Below are 15,805 nucleotides of genomic sequence, written 5' to 3' on the forward strand. Positions count from 1 at the left end.
TAAGGGCTTGCGCTCATATTCTTTGTGCATCCACAGTCCTACGTGGAGGGAAGTGTGAGGTGTACAACGGAAGGACGATTAGACCCGGGCAAGAATTTAGTCTGTCCCTCTGGAGGAGCATGCCCCAGTCGTGTCTATCTTTCCAAGAAATGCAATACCAATCCTACCTTCGGATTCAGTAATGATCCCTTCTCATTTCTATAATTACCTTCCTTCAACTGATTCAAACAGAATTCTTTGCTTAGTAACCATGCAAAGCGTTTTTTGGCTAGGGACGCAGGAGTAGCTCAGTGAATCAAATACTGGCTTAGGAATCAAAAAATGTGGGGTTTAGCCCTGACTCTGTCTTCGTCCTGCTGTGTTTCTTTGGGAAAGTCATTTCATTGGGTTGTTCCTCTGGTTTTTTTCCTGCCCTTTGTCTATCCGGACTGTAAAGTGCTTACAGGGGAAGACAGTGTCTGTCACTGGGTATTCAAATAGTGCCCACAGAATGGGTTGCTTGAATTTCTCAAAGCTGCCGCCCTACAAATAAGGAGTAACTTTACCATCATCAAGAGCCCGCTCTGTAAGGGAATGAATGCTGAGTAGTGCTGAGCATCCTAGGAACATAAAAGCAAATGAACTCCAACTGAAGACAAAGGGAGTGTAGGGATCCCGAGACCACAAAAGAAGTTTTCATTTTGCATGACTGAGGCTTCGAGTCTATTGTCTCTTCTGCACAACTCTATATTGAAAAAATCCCTGCTGGGATAATCCTCCCACCATTTGCTTTCTGCTTTTTCTCAACATGATTTGGATTTGGGGGGGGGTCTGCCAACGTTTCTGCTTCGTCTCCATTGTTTCTTGTCAAGCCTAGTACGGGATGTGAAAGATGAATAATGCTCATCAAAAGTACATCTGAGGCTCCGATGCGAGTCAGAATCTGGTGCCACAAGTGGTACCTACTTATCAATGTTGGTCATGTCTTTCCATCTGATACATATGTTAGGTTCGGTGCTGTCTGTTATAAGAAGTAGAAAATGGATGTATACGAAGCATTCATTTTAAGCCTACACCACAGTGTGATGTAGACGCCCCGGTTAGTCTTCAAACACCAGGCTCGGGTACCAGAGGCAGCTTATCAATGAAAGCCTAGAGCTCTGTGCGGTCTATTCTACCCTGCCCAGAAAAGCATTAGACCTCTTGGTCATCAGCACTGATGTGCAATGGGATATTTGAACTTGGAACCGAGGATTTACAGATACAGACCTGAGTCCAGAAGTCTGTGCAGAACGGGGTTACTGATTCCTGACTGGCCCCATAGAAAGTGCAAACTATTCTGGCATTTTGGGCATGTCCACAGAGCAATTTGCAGCAAGGACTGCAGTCAGGGTAGGCATATCTGAGCCACCTTTAATCTGCCGGGCGGAGGTGACAACAGCAGCAAAGCTATAGTTATAGGGACTTCAATGTGAGCCATCCAAGCCCACTAGGGACCCCAAGTGCCACTGCTACCCTCACTGTTCTTGCTACCTGGCCTTAGTTGAATGAAAGCAGTCTGATCCTGCCTTCCCCAGCAACAGCGACATCTCCTGCTTGCAGTGTGCACAGATAAAACTCCATAAAGTGAAGCCTTGGGCTTCATACTGCTCAAGGTAGCTGCATTTAGCAAGGAAGCATCAGTATACGGGGAGGATATTGCCTGTCTCCCTCTGAGAACCTATGACACAGATGCTCTCCCTGATACAAGTCACCTGAAGATTTGCATCTGCCTTATGCAAAATCTCAGGCTGGGGAAGTTTGGGGCTGGGGAACTCTGCTTGGCAAAGCAAAACTCTTTGGCTTTTGCCCCCTGAACTCTTTCCTTGCCTTCCTTGCCTACCTCCAAGGCTATCCGAGTTCTCATGTCTGCATCCCAGGAGCTAGCAGCCGCCTGACCTGGAAGATCCAGATGTGCCACAGCAGCCTGCTTGTCCCCTTCCATGCAGATGCGTGTGCAGGTCCCAGAGCCAAGTGCCCTCCTGCCCCTGCCCCTGCCCCATCCCTCCCTGGCTGCAGGGCACTTACCAGGGGCAGCAGCAGCCAGAACAAACTTAGCATCTTCAGCTGGAGCCGGCGCAGCCCCTTCGACTCTCTCTGCCTTGTTGTGAGGCTGCGAGAGCTGCTTTAGCCTTTCTCCACCTCCCAAGGCCCGCCCCTGCTTTTCTCTCCTCTGGATAGTGCTGCACTTCCCTCCCCTGCTGGGTGCTCCTCCTCCCCGCTTCTAGGGGACTTGGAGAGTCCTGCCATCTCCTCCCCAGCCCCTACCTGAGTGCCCACATCTTTCTTTCCAGCCCTGCAGTATGAGCTGGATCTCCCTGCACCTTGCTGCTGCTTAAACCCAAAGCCAAGCCAGCCCCTCCTGCTCCTACTGCCCTGTGCAAAAATAGACTCCCCTTCCTCCTGAAAAGCCCCCAGTGCAGCAGCACGGAAAACTCAGCAGCTCCAACTGTTCTGGGTGGATTCAAATGCATTTGAAAGCACTGCCCCAGCGCAAAAAGAGAAGCCACACTCCCCCTCCATGGGGGATACCGACAGCTGAGTGTCTGGGGGTGCTTGCCTCAATGTGGCAGGTTGATGCTAGGGCTGGTTTTTGTCAGGCCAGGGACGCATCAGGATCTCGCTTTTTAAGGCACAGCTGGAATTTCAGCAGTGAAGTTTGGGGAACTGAGCATGCATCCCAGTGCGATTGCAGTGCTGGATCTGGGGATTTCTGGCGCCACTGTGATGAGACAGGGTCAATACAGTCAGAAAGCTAGGGGTGCTCCCTGTTGAGGTGAAAGAGTTTTTGGGATAGGGGTAAAGGTGGGTGAGACATCACAGGGTCCAGGGGCTGAGTCTAGGGGTGGCAGCAGCAGGCTGCATCAGGGCTTGGAGCATTGAGAGCCGCAACATGGTTTGAGTTTATCTGTTGATGTATGGTCAGGAGGGTCTTGTATTAAAATTAGCAACATGGGAGTAGAACCAGCTTTTACCCAGACCTTAGATGCTCTGTATGCTCCACCAGCTCCATGGCCCCTACATCTTCTTTGCCCTTCCCAAGATTAGCCTAAGGTCCAAGCTTCCAAAATCAGATCCTCTTATTAGCTCAAGACCTTATCGCACCCTCCTCCCCCCGCCCCCCCCCCCCCGCCCCACACACACTTTTGGGTTCCCCTGGCATTTTATCCCCTCTCAATATTTCTCTAAGGCCCAAAACCTACTTTCCAAGATACCTACTGAGCCTGGCATTCTCCTGCCTTGATAGGAGTTTTGTAAAGTGCCAAATTCTTCTTCAGCCCATATCCCAAACACCCTCTGGCAAGGCCTTGCTGGGAGCCCCAAAACCTCACCCTCTATGGCTAATTACAGACAGGCAAAAAGCTGAAAGCTGAATCAATTCAGGTTAGTCTAAACTGCACAGATTAAATGGAAACAGAAGCGAACAGACATTTACCTTTGATTCAGGAAATACAGCCACATGCCTGCATGGGGCCGCCAACTCTGACTGAAGCTATTCTGGGAGATTTATTTTTCCAACATGACATAATCTCATTAATTGAATTTATTTTCTTAAAATATCCTATTAAAATTTCCCGGATTGCTTTCAATAGTCACTGGGAGATCAATGCCGATTCCAGTAGACTCCTGGCCAGTCCAGGATGGCTGGCAACCCTATGCCTGCAGCAGTTCAGGCCAAAAGCTGGAGGGCACAAAAGCCTGGCACCTATCCACTTCCTTTTCCTGCTGCCCCTGAGATCTCTGTGATTTGCAGTCCAGAATTACAGCAGCAAGACTCTTCAGGGTTCCTCACCACTTCTTGTTCCTGCTTCCAGGTGCCTCTGGGATTTGTAGTCCACAATTGAATCCAGCAGTAAGTTTGAGTGGGGGAAGAGGTGTTTAACCCCCCTTCCTGGCCCCAGACCCCAGCGAGGTTTGCCTGGGGGGGCAGTCCCCCTCTCCTACAGATTGGACTTCATCCCCAGCCAGGCTTGTCCTCCCCCTTTGTCAGCCAACTGGTCCACTAGGGAGCACAGGGGTGGGGCCAGCCCTACTCTCTGGAGCAGATAGCACAGCCCAGCCCACGGCTGGAAAGCATGCTGGGTTGCTGGGGGACTGTGATTTAACTTGAACCAGGAAAGGGTCTGGGACAGAAGTTTCATAAACTGGTTTGACACAAATCAGTTAAGTCTGATACTGCATTCAACCAGGTTTATCTTAAACCAGTTTCAGCCATTTTGAAACTGGTTTATGTCCACTGGGCTTCTGTTCTGTTACAGGTTTAAACCAGATTCTGATCACTTAAACCAGTTTGTGTATAACCTCTGTCCTCAGCTTGTAAGACCTCCCAAATGAGAAGAGATTACAGTGTGTATCAGATGTGTGGCCATTTAAGTTTGCTTAATTTAAGCATTGACCTACATGCCACTTCATTCATTATCCATGCATAGTGATCTGGGATATGGCAGAACTCAGTATTTACGTGAATAGGTTCATTGTCAAACACTCTCATGTTGACCTACCCATGTAATGACACACTAAACAACCAATCACTTTTGATTCCTTTCTGCCTGCATCAGAGACTCTTTAACTAAATGCAAATTATGGATGGATGCTCTCCTTTCAGGCCAGAAAAATGTGTAAGATGACAGATGCCTGAGAACAGGTGCACAAAATGGTGCTTGTCCTCACTTCCAAACCCAGAGATTTTCAATTGTGGTCACCTGGAATTGGGCAGTGGGAATGCTCTGTGGAAGGATATGTCCAGGGATGGAGTTGGGAGACCAAGGAGAGGGAATTCCAGAAAGGGCTCAAGATGAGAAAGGGAAGATAGAAGAGAAAAGAAAAAAAGGTGGATAGACATCTGGCTGGGATTATCTGACCCCAGCACTCTTTCCTGTCTAGGCAGGGGGTCGGACTCGATGATCTGTTGAAGTCCCTTCCAACCCTAGCATCTATGACTCTATGAGCCTGTGGCTACACCCACCTACCTGCCTCCTAGCCCATCATTCCCACCAGTGGCGTTCTAACAGTCCCACGCCATGGCAAGCCCAAGTGTTCAAAGCTGAGTTGCACACAAAATCCTGAGTCTGTCCCCAAAATGTCGTAAGTTTTTCAAAATAGGTATCACCTTTGCTATTTCTAGCCTGACACCCTTTATGCCCAGCCCCTCTTCCCCCAGGGTTGCTGATATGGTGTTGCCAACTCTCACACATGAGAATGGATATGTCTTTATAAAGTTTGTATAAAGCTCTGATGGTTACAAAACCTTCTAATCCCAAAGTTTGAATTTATCCATGTCCAGTTTATACTTAATTTTTCCTGTACCAATATTGTCCGTTAGCTTAAAAATCCCTTCTGCCTCCCTAATGGATGCTCCTCCAACAAGTTTATAAAGATCAACCATATCCATTCTTAGCCTGCATTTTGCTAAACTAAACAGTCCACGCCCTATTAGTCACTTCTCATAATATTGGCTCTCTTCTCCCCAGTCAATTTAGTAACCCCTCCTTGTACCTTTTCCAACCCGAATTAAACTTGCTTGAACATAAGTAAACAGAATTGTATGCAAGGTGTGCAGCAGTCCAAATGAGTTCTTACCTTGGGCAATGGCATTTCCAAATACTACCTTGACTGACTCATCCCTGGATTGTATTTGCCTTTTGCAGAGCTACATCACTTCGGCAGCTCATAGTCATCCAATAAGCAGTGGATACATGTAGATCTTTCGCCTTTTCTACCGCTTCCAGCTGATAAGCACCCAGCTTCTACCAGAAATTCTTGTTATTGGTCTCTGAATTCAAATTCAGCACCAAGGCATTTAATATGCCTGTCAAATTGAGAGTAACACTAAATGAGTTTCATTGTACTTTGTACTAATGGATTTAATCTCATTTGTTCCATCCTGAATGCTCCAGGTCTCAAGGTGATTCAACCTTTTCTGTATGATGTGTGCCAATGATGCCTCCCAACTTCATGTGATCAGTAAAGTTTCAATAGCTCACTCTTAATTTTGTGCCCAGCTCGTAAGTATCAATGATGGAGAGTCCACACTTTCCTTAGGCATCGCAAATCTTACAGTGAAGAGGTTTGGATATCTGATCTAAATGTACTTTGCTGCAACTTCAAGCCATTGATCCATATCCTCCTCTCTGCAGCAAGAGAGAAAAGGTTCTTTCCCTCTTCTTTATGACATCTCTTCAAGTATTTGAAGACTGATGTCATGTCTCCTCTTAAGCTCCTTTTTCTTAATATGAGCATGCCTAGCTCCTTCACCTTCTCCTCATCTGATGTGCTTTCCAAGCCCTACCTTTGTTGCCTGCCTCTGGACCCTTTCTAACTCTTCCACATCTTTGTTACACCATAGATCCCCAAACTGCACACACTACTCCAGATGAGGCCTAACCAGTGCTGAGTAGAGAGGCACTATCAACTCCCATGTCTTGCACCTATGCTTCTATTGATGTAAACTAAAAATGCAGCTACATCACACTGCAAACTCATACTGAGTCTGTGACCTACCTACCACGACTCCCAAGTCCTTTTCCATAGAGCTGCGATCCAGCCAGCTGTCCCCTACTTTGTATTTGTATTTTTGATTAGTCCTCCTGAGGTTCAGCACCTTGCATTTGTCTGCACTGGACATCTTTCTGCTAGCTCTAGCCCAGCTTTCCAATCTGTCGATCCTTCTGAATTGTGTTCACATTTTCCAATGTGCTCACAATCCTTCCCAGTTTCATGTCCTCTGAAAACTTGCTCAAGAAGCTTTCTATGCCACCATCCAATGAACACGTTGAACAGCACCGGGCCTAGGACAGGTGCCTGTGGGACTCCACTCAAAACCTCCTGCCATTCTGACATGGACCTGTTAATAGTTATCCTTTGCTTATGGCTATCGAACCAGTTATCTATCCACCTTGTAGTAGTTTTACCCAGCCCACATATCTCCAATTTGTTCATGAGAAGGGCATGTGGGACCTGGTCAAAAGCTTTACTGAAGTCCAGATACACTATATCCACTGCATTCACTTCATCCACCCACATAGTTACTTTGTCAAAGGAGATCAGGTTTGTTTGACATTTGTTTCTCATAAATCCATGATGACTGCTTCTGATCAGCCTTTCCTCCTGCGGATGCTTGCAAATCTCTTTATCCTTCTTGCATTAATATCCATCCTGTCTATCTTAAGTAACAGTTTCCCTTGTGACATTACATCAAAGGCTTTCCTGAAGTTCAGCGATATGAGATCTCTCCTATTTCCCTTGTCCAAAAATCCATTATCTTATCAAAAAAAGATACCAGGTTAGTCTGACACTATCTACCTTTTGTAAATATGTGCTCCATTTTGTCCTATTTTCCATTTACATCCATGTCTTCAAGTATTTGTTTCCTTCAAAAGGTGCTCTAAAACTCTGCCTACTCTTCAGGTCAACTAATGGGTCTGCAGTTGCCGGGAGTATTTTTCTTAAATATAGATTCCTATTCTTCGGGAATATGGTATATAATCTTTGCCTCTCTCATTCTACACTATCATCCTCATTTAATTCAGAGGCAAAATATTCATTTACTTTTTGGGTCCACCCCTTTATTGGGTGGCACGATGGCCTGCGATAGCAGGGGATTGGAGTTGCCAGTCCCTTCCACTCCTGTCCTATGTTCCTGCTTCTTCTTTGAAACCTGTTCTCACAATATTGCTGCCCTGCATCCTTGTATTTTCCTAGCTCTTAATTTCTCTGGCTAAAGAGTCTTTGATATTTCCTCTTATAAATATATATCTAAATATATATATATGTATATAAATATATCTTTAAAGAGATATTTCGTCTTATAAATTTGATAATTCCTCTTATAAAGTCAAACCCGGCTTAATTTTTGGTGCTCCCCACTTTACCATTGCATTTGCTGGCATTCAAAATGTTGCCCTCTTTGCTGAAAGTGCCCCTTTTCTATTCATTTCTCTGCTTATTCTTGATGTCCTTATGGATATCATTCTTCATCCTGTTAGATCTGGAGTTCTGCACTACAAAGTTTGTTTTTTCTCTCTGCTCCTCGCTCCCGTTCCCTTGGGACACAAATTCCAGCTAGAAAAATCCCAAGGCTTATCCACATTTTGGTCCTAGAGTTCTTCAGTCCCACTGGCGTCACTAAATAAAAACCCTCCATTTCCCAAAATATAACTTTTCAGAATCTAAAATGTTCATTACACTTCTAGTTTCGATTGTCCTTTATTGTATTCTATTTATTCATTTCCTTGCTATCCTGAACACATCCAATACTGAAATGATACAGGAAGTCGACCACATTCTGAGTCTGTTTCCCTGCCCTTACTGATTATGGTCGCTTTTGTCAGAAATACACAATCCCTCGTTTGATATGCCAACTGTAACTAAACATTCTCCGCTCTGGCAACTACAAATCTCAGAGAAGTATGCATGCAATTTTCCTTCATATTTTCCCCCACTGAACAAAACACAGAAGTGCCCAGGAATGGCTGGCCTTTCGCATAAGCTAGCAACCCAACTGCTTTAAACATGGGAAAAATCAGTCAATGCCAATGACGGGATTGTTGCTAATCTCTATTACAGAAGTTCAGTGCATCGTGGTACTAATGTAATGAAACTGCGTTGACATTTAGAGAGCTCCTGTGAACATTAGTAGGAGCCTAACAGTTTCCTTTGAAATTTTCATACACGTTCCATTTTAAATTGGACTTTGCCCTAACAAATACATTTCAGAAACATAACTGTGTTTCCCTTCGAGCACATTTGCAGAATATCAAATGTAAATAGCATGGAGTGACCTAGAAGGTAGCACATCCATAAAGGTGAATTAGTTGCACACAACTGACTTTGTTAGCCAGTGTTTTGATTGGTCTGAATAAAAAAAAACCAAACCCTTGAAAAGCTACAATTATTAGGAGTTCATAATGCAGTGCTTAGGAAGAATGTGAAATTTATGGAGCAATATATTGCAGCTCTAATTAAAGATGGAGTTTCACTGCACTTTTAAAATGAATTACTGAAGGGCATATAAAAAGGATTAAAACTTTCTATCTGCTGCTGCTCCCAACTGGATCTTGGTGGGGAGGGAGGAGAAAGATTACACAGCTAAAAAAATAAAATGCTTGCTGTGGAATTGGTCATAGATGTTATGGAATTAAACAGAGAAATACTTCAGGCTAGGGGATGTTAATTTGCTCAATTAATTTTGCTGTGTTGGACACTTGCTGTTTTACGGTCCTTATTCCACACCAGTGCAATTGAGTCTTGTTGCATATTTGCACTTTGTGCAAGGCAGAATTCAAAGATGGGAAATTCCAAGCCTTGCATGGACAGCGCAGGGGACCGCTGCAGAAAACCCCTGAATAGCCACAACTTCCAATTCAAGCTGGGAGAACACTCAAAGCCCTTTCCCACCAATATACTGGATGACTGGATCCATTTATATGCATCTCGACACAACTTTCCCTGGCCTGTCTCCAAGCTGAACAACAGCACATGGGCTGGAATGAAGACAAATTCCATAGTGCGTGGCTACAACTACAGACGGGCCTCGGGGCACCATAACTGCTACGCACCAGGCATATTTCCTCATTGTTTCTCTGTGTTCCCCTGTCTGCCTGTCCTCACTTATTGTCTCTTGTTTTATTCTTAGACTGGAAGGTCTTTGGCGTAACGCCTGTCCTCCATAGCGGCCGTAGGGGAGGGCAAACTGCACTTAATAAAAATAAAAATGAATTACACTGAATATTTGTATTATCAATATTGTAGTAAGATACTTTTACTGCAGTTTCAGGGATAGCGCAAAGTGAAATTGCAATTAAAAATGTCCAATTTGTTTATAGGTCATCAAAATTAAGCCCCAAATGACTCTCTTGCCCAGGGCCCCAAGAACCCTAAGGCCACAACTGCTGCCCTTTTGTTCTGTGTTTGTACAGCACTGAGCACAACAAAGAACTAGGATTCCTGGGTATTACTGTAATGAACATGATAATCAACTGTAATAAGCAAGAACAAACCCTACAGCTTAGAGCTAAAAGCATGAGAACCTCTGATTCTTGAGCTTTTGAATTATGAATGGTGGGTGTAGTGGGCTCAACCTCATTTATGGACCAGCCACTAGATAGGAACAAAGAATTATATTCTTTTCACATACTCATCCCTGTTCGATCATTCAGAGGCCTAATACCATCATGCAAGACAGGGTATATAAGCAGTGCACAGTACTTGCAAGGCAGGATATGAGCAGTCCATGGGACCCTGCAATGTGAATTTGAATTGTTATGGCTTGAAAAGAACTCGGATTTCCCCCCTCCCAATGTATTTGTCGTGCGAACAAACTTTGCATTACTACTTTTTAGCCTGCGGGTTGTTTGCAAGGAATTCATGGAGAGTTTCACAGGTAAAGACAGACACTTATTTTCAACTGGATGAGTAAGTCACGCGGTCATGTTCTGTTCAGCTTGTTTGAGTATAACTCTTGGGCCAGATTTCAGATGTTAATACTTTCATTTGCAAATGCAAAAGTTGCCTTTCCCAAATATTTGCGCTAAAAAATGTCACTGCCACTCTGGACAAACTTGTTTGCTGAAAAAAAGAAAAATCATGAGTCGTGACTGGCAAAGGAGCACAAAGGCACTGCGTAATGAATTCACTCTAAGTGGTGAAATACCATTAAAGGAATCCCCCTATTCACTGTGTAGAGAGCCAAGGCACCAAACCTTGTAGGTTAGGATTGCCCCTCCATGGGCAAGATGCCTACATTTTAGGTGTTATGATACCTGAAATAGAGGCATCTTAGATGTCAGGTAGGATCTTGCCCCTAATTGCTTCAGAGAGATATCTACAAAAGCCAGCACAATAGGCAAGAGTTGGCCAAGAGGGTTGGCCAATAGGAAATGCTGAGAAGATGGGTGTGGTTTGAGCCCCTCCCCTCAGGGATTTAGGCACTTCAATCCATTCTGCAAAAAGAGGGCCTCCTCCATTTGGATACCCCAGCTGAGAATACGGAACTCAGCTTCTGGACTTAGATACCCAACCCAGCCAGACTCCCAGAAAATGGCCAGAAAATGGCCTGCCTTCCTTCTTTCCAGTTAAATCGGGGGTTAGAGTGCTTACCTGGGAAGACCAGTGTTCACATTTCATCTCTTCTTGACTTGAATCTGCATCTCCCACAAAAGTACCCCAAGTAAGATTTTTCTATAGTAGCAATAGGATTTATACCAGGAGTGCCACATCTTAGAGGAGTGCTCTAACCACTGGCCCACTGGGTAAAAGGACATTTTCTCCATGGGTCAACATTTTGTTCCAGGCTCCATCTTGTCCGAACTGTCCAAGAACCCTTATAAAGTTGGGCCTTGCAGAGGCATAACTAGCAGGATTTGTGCCCTTGGCCAAACCCCTGCCAGAGAGCAGGGAGGTTAGTGTTACCTGACACAGATATTCAATGACTACAGCGGCTGCTGCCACAGAGCCGTCGGACCAGCCCTGGCTGCTTTTGGAGCAGCAGCTGCTATGGTGCTGGGCTGTCTGTGCACTTGGCTCTTGCTACTGCAGCATGGGGTAAGATAATGCAGTAAATCCTTAAACCCCAAGTTTAGCAGAGAGACAGGTACTAAGCAACCCAGTGCCATTGAGGCATAGGCAGTTGTCTGCATGGCCAGCAGCAGAAACATAGGCATCTTGGTAGTTAGACAGCAGCTGAGGGCGAGTTGTAAATATGTACTTTTTTGGTACTGAAACAGGTAGTTTGGCATCTTTTTGTAGATGGTTTTATGTGGCTAAATCACTTGAAACATGGGAAAAAAAATAATGCCCTGCATAACTCCCAAACTCTTCCGATCACTCTTCTGATCCATTTTTAAAATAAGAAGTCACAATCTTTTCAATCTCTCGTGTTTGTCCTCTGTCTACAGACTCTTTAGAATTTGCTCTATCTTTTTGGGGGCTAGGAAACCCTTCTTAGAGTCTGAAGGGAAGCCCCCTTTCCAATGACACATTGTGCAATCTTCAGTTCCTATTAATAGTTTCCAAAGAGCTGGTAACCAGCTGTTCCTGGGCTCAGGAATATTTTTTATGCACCATATTATTCATCCCATCTGCTGTTTTCCTCTAAGCGTGTCTCCATCCAAACTTGTATATTTGAAGTCACTGGAGCTACACTGAGTTGTGCCGATGAATTTTGCTCTCTGGAGTAAAATTTACCCAACGACAAAAAACCAGCATTAGGCCTATATGCCTGTCAAATCCTGGTTAAGACTTGGGGAGATTTGTAAGTGATGCATAAGTCTTATACTGGTCCACCTTCTTGAGATGAATTGCACCCTCACCCCAGTCCCCTCAGTCCCATCTCCAGCACATTAATCTTCATAGTCTGCATGCAGACCCCATTGCTTAAGCAGAAGTTGGTATAGGAATGAGAAATAATATGCTCTCACTATTCATTACCACCAGGATTTTTAAGGGAGCCTACAAATGAGGCTCAAAAGTCCTCCTCTTCTATCTTTCCTGTAGTTGGTCAACTCTTACTTTCCCGTGGAATTTTTTTTTTTTTTTTTAAATCAAAAGGAAAGTGCTGTTATCTAACTTTCCCAGGAAACATGCCCATTTCTTTTTCCAGTGGAAAAATGAACCTTGAAATTTCTCGCCTGGAAATTAAATTGTGTAGGGTCCTGTAATGAAAAAAACAAAACATGAAGTATTCCTCAGAAAGCAGACAGTTTTCATGAACATAAGAAAAAATATTTACAAACTTGATCAAAAACTATTTTTGAGGGGAAAAAATATTTGGTCCAGGTCCCCAATCACTAAAGTGATTCATAGGCAGACAAGGTTTTTTGGGTAAATGTGATATCTGTTATTAGACCAGCTCAAATAGTTGGAAAAAAATCTTTGCAAGCTTTTAGGTATAAATACCCTTCATGAGGCTGAGGAAGCACCTGCAGTTGGTGTGTGCGCTCTTCCTGGATGGAAGGAATAGTAAAGACGCCAGAGGCTGGCATGCAATGCAAAACAGCTACAACCTACCCATGCATCAATTCATGCACAAACAATACATGAAGCCTGTACCTTCAGATCCTCTCCATTTAGTTCAGGCATGAAAGGAACATCACCGTGCGGGGGATCAAGGGCCATTTCCAAAGAGAATTTCTTGAATGGTGCTTCACAAATCAAAGGGTGTGGGATTCTTAGTGGTATTCATTGATTTCATTTCCTCCTCTCTTCTATATGGAGGATGCTACTAAGAAAGAAGGGCGAAGTTTTTCTGGACCGACAAGGGTGGAGCTCTGTTTTGATGCGGAGGATGTGGCAGGAAGGACAGGAGACCAGGGAGCAACACAGGTCGTGGGTAGATGAGGGTGTGGAGAACAGCAGTCAGAAGATGAGACCAGCAGCAGCAGAGAATACAGGGAGGTTGTGACTCTTTTAGAGGCTAAAGAATAGGAGGGGACCAGAAAGCAAGGGAGAAAGGGGCACTTTGTGGAATGGGCCTTTGAAGCTGAGTACAGGGAGCCTGAAATAGCTACAGATGGCAAAGAAATATGAATGGAGGTTGGATCTGTTCAGAGATGAGCTTTCAGCTGCATTCGGGATAGATCAAAGGCAGAGGAGGAGGGGAGTCTTGGGATGCACTGCCTCTGATATCATTTTCTTTCTAACCTGCCTGCCTGCATGACTACAATACCACTGGTAATACATTTCTTGCTACATCTCTTTCCTTGGGACACCACAAACCTTTATTAGCATCAGTTTGTTTGGTGCTAGGATCCCACCAGCAGAAGAAAAGCAGCATTGCATCAGGGAGGAATTGAATAGCAAAACAAAGCACATCCTGATGCTCAAGAGAGGATCTAGCCTCCAGCCTTCACGGCTATTGTTCCTAAGAAGACGAGAGGAGTTAGTGCCCACCTAATTAATAGCAACAGGAGCAGGGTGCTGCCTTTGATCATTCTTCCAGGCCAAGCTCATCACAAACTCTCTCTCCTTGACAGGCTAAGCATCTTGCAGGGGAACTGTTTGCCAACGTGAGCACAACCGTACCTGCATAGAAAGACACCTCTCTCAGCAGAAGCCCACCTGCTTAAACAGCTCATTTAAATTTCCCCAATAGTGAGAGTCAGCCTTTTGCGAACAGACGCTCTGTTAGATCTGTCATGCTAGTTCCATTAGGTAGCTTCTTAAGCCTAGTTTCACCAGGCGGACAACAGAAAACAAGGCAAATATATCGTGGCGTGGACAAATACAGCCTAAGTACTCGATTTTAAAAGATGCAAGTACATTATTATTAATAGTAACCACTGGAATAGTGTTTTGGCTATAATCCAATGCATTACATTTCCCTTTTCTCCTATGGGAGTTGAGTGTCGAATGTACAAAAGGATCTAAAGGCTAATATACGGCATTAAACCTGCTGAAATAGGATATTGGAGAGCTGCTGATAAGGACACTTAACTCTCATGGGCACCGTTTTTCCTAGACACACAATAAAGAGGGCACCTGCACTGAGGATACAGCAGAAAGCATTGCAAGCCTCCTGCCTTGCTCTGTGCATTAAAAACCAGGTGGTGCTATGGTCAACCACCACTGAAACGCACAGGAAGGGACCATCCCCCTCATGAGCAAAGTAGAAAAAACAGCTTCTGGTTCTAAGCTTTGTGTCATGAAGACACCACCGTTGAAGCCTATTTGGGTCGATGGAAAAGATTTCATGAGCTTGGGACCAGGCCACAAGCTGGTAGTGTCACCTGCTCCATCCTGGTCTCCAGGAAGCCATTTCCAGCCCCGACTAAAATCAATGTGGCATAAGACAGACTCAGTCAGAGATCCCCCAGGTAGCTCTGGGATAAGAAGTAGTTTAACAGCGGTTTCCCAGAGCACACAGAGCAGTTAGGTACCTAATTCCCACTGACGGTCAGTGAGAGTTGCATGTCTAACTCCCCTTTGGCCTTTGAAAACCTCTCCATATATTAAATACCCATGTGACGTATGGGCTACTGCAGAAAGCTGATTTAATTTTAACCCAACTCCCTGGCTCACTGAAGTCACTGACAGGCTTCCCATTGACTTGAGCAGGTTTTGGATTAGGACCATGAAAGACTAGGCAAACAGAAGTGTGGAGGCCAAAGGGGAGGACCAGGAAATGATGTAGGTTCTGCGATGTACAAGCTTTGGCCAGTTGGCTCCAAGAGTGAAATCCAAAACTCGGAGGGAGGCATCTAGGGCTAGACTGAATAAACATCACAGGTGTCTTAAATTGGGAGGAATCTGAATTGGAGGAGGCTATAATCCCTGCCCTACAATCCTCAACTGCTGTCTCACACTGGGGGGCGGGATTTATGCTTACCAGGCGCATCTACATGAGACATTTACTGCCAAGTTGCCCAATTAGTTCCACAGTAAAACATCAGTGTCTACACATGTGGTGCATTTAGACTGGAGTAAATTAAGTCCGCTGCAGGATAGTACTGCTAGACACAAGTACTATTGTATGGCGGAGTTATTTCCTCCACTGCAACGCACATGTAGATGCTGATAGGACTGGCTGGGGCATGAGGGTGCTTCAGTGGGGGGCTGCCTGCCAGCTAGCCCTGCGCTGGAGCACCCTTGTGCCCCAGCCAGCCCCTCCACAGCATGTTGAGCTGGGTCAGAGCACCCCAGACTGTCAGGCTGACCCCCCAGGTGCCATGTGATGTAGTCTTGGGTATGTACATAAATGCGGTGCCCAGGAGCAATAAGCTTGGGCATGAACTGTGCCAGAGTTTATTCAGCTGCATTAATTGTGCAAATAGACATGCCTACTAGCCACTTC

General features: G+C 45.0%; 1 protein-coding gene across 1 annotated transcript in view; it reads right to left on the reverse strand.

Annotated features, from left to right (window-relative positions):
- Nucleotides 1-13,131, reverse strand: part of LOC149865137 (vasoactive intestinal polypeptide receptor 1-like) — a 44,818-nt gene extending 31,687 nt beyond the window's left edge. The window contains exon 1 of the mRNA XM_090049825.1: nucleotides 13,066-13,131. Within this exon, the coding sequence (XP_089905951.1) occupies nucleotides 13,066-13,131 (66 nt within the window). The remainder of the gene's footprint in view (nucleotides 1-13,065) is intronic.
- Between the last annotated feature and the right edge of the window lie 2,674 nt (nucleotides 13,132-15,805).

The sequence above is a fragment of the Crocodylus siamensis genome, chromosome 5 (assembly GCF_052110815.1).
Source record: "Crocodylus siamensis isolate JL-2025a chromosome 5, ASM5211081v1, whole genome shotgun sequence".
In the NCBI taxonomy this organism is placed as follows: Eukaryota; Metazoa; Chordata; order Crocodylia; family Crocodylidae; genus Crocodylus; species Crocodylus siamensis.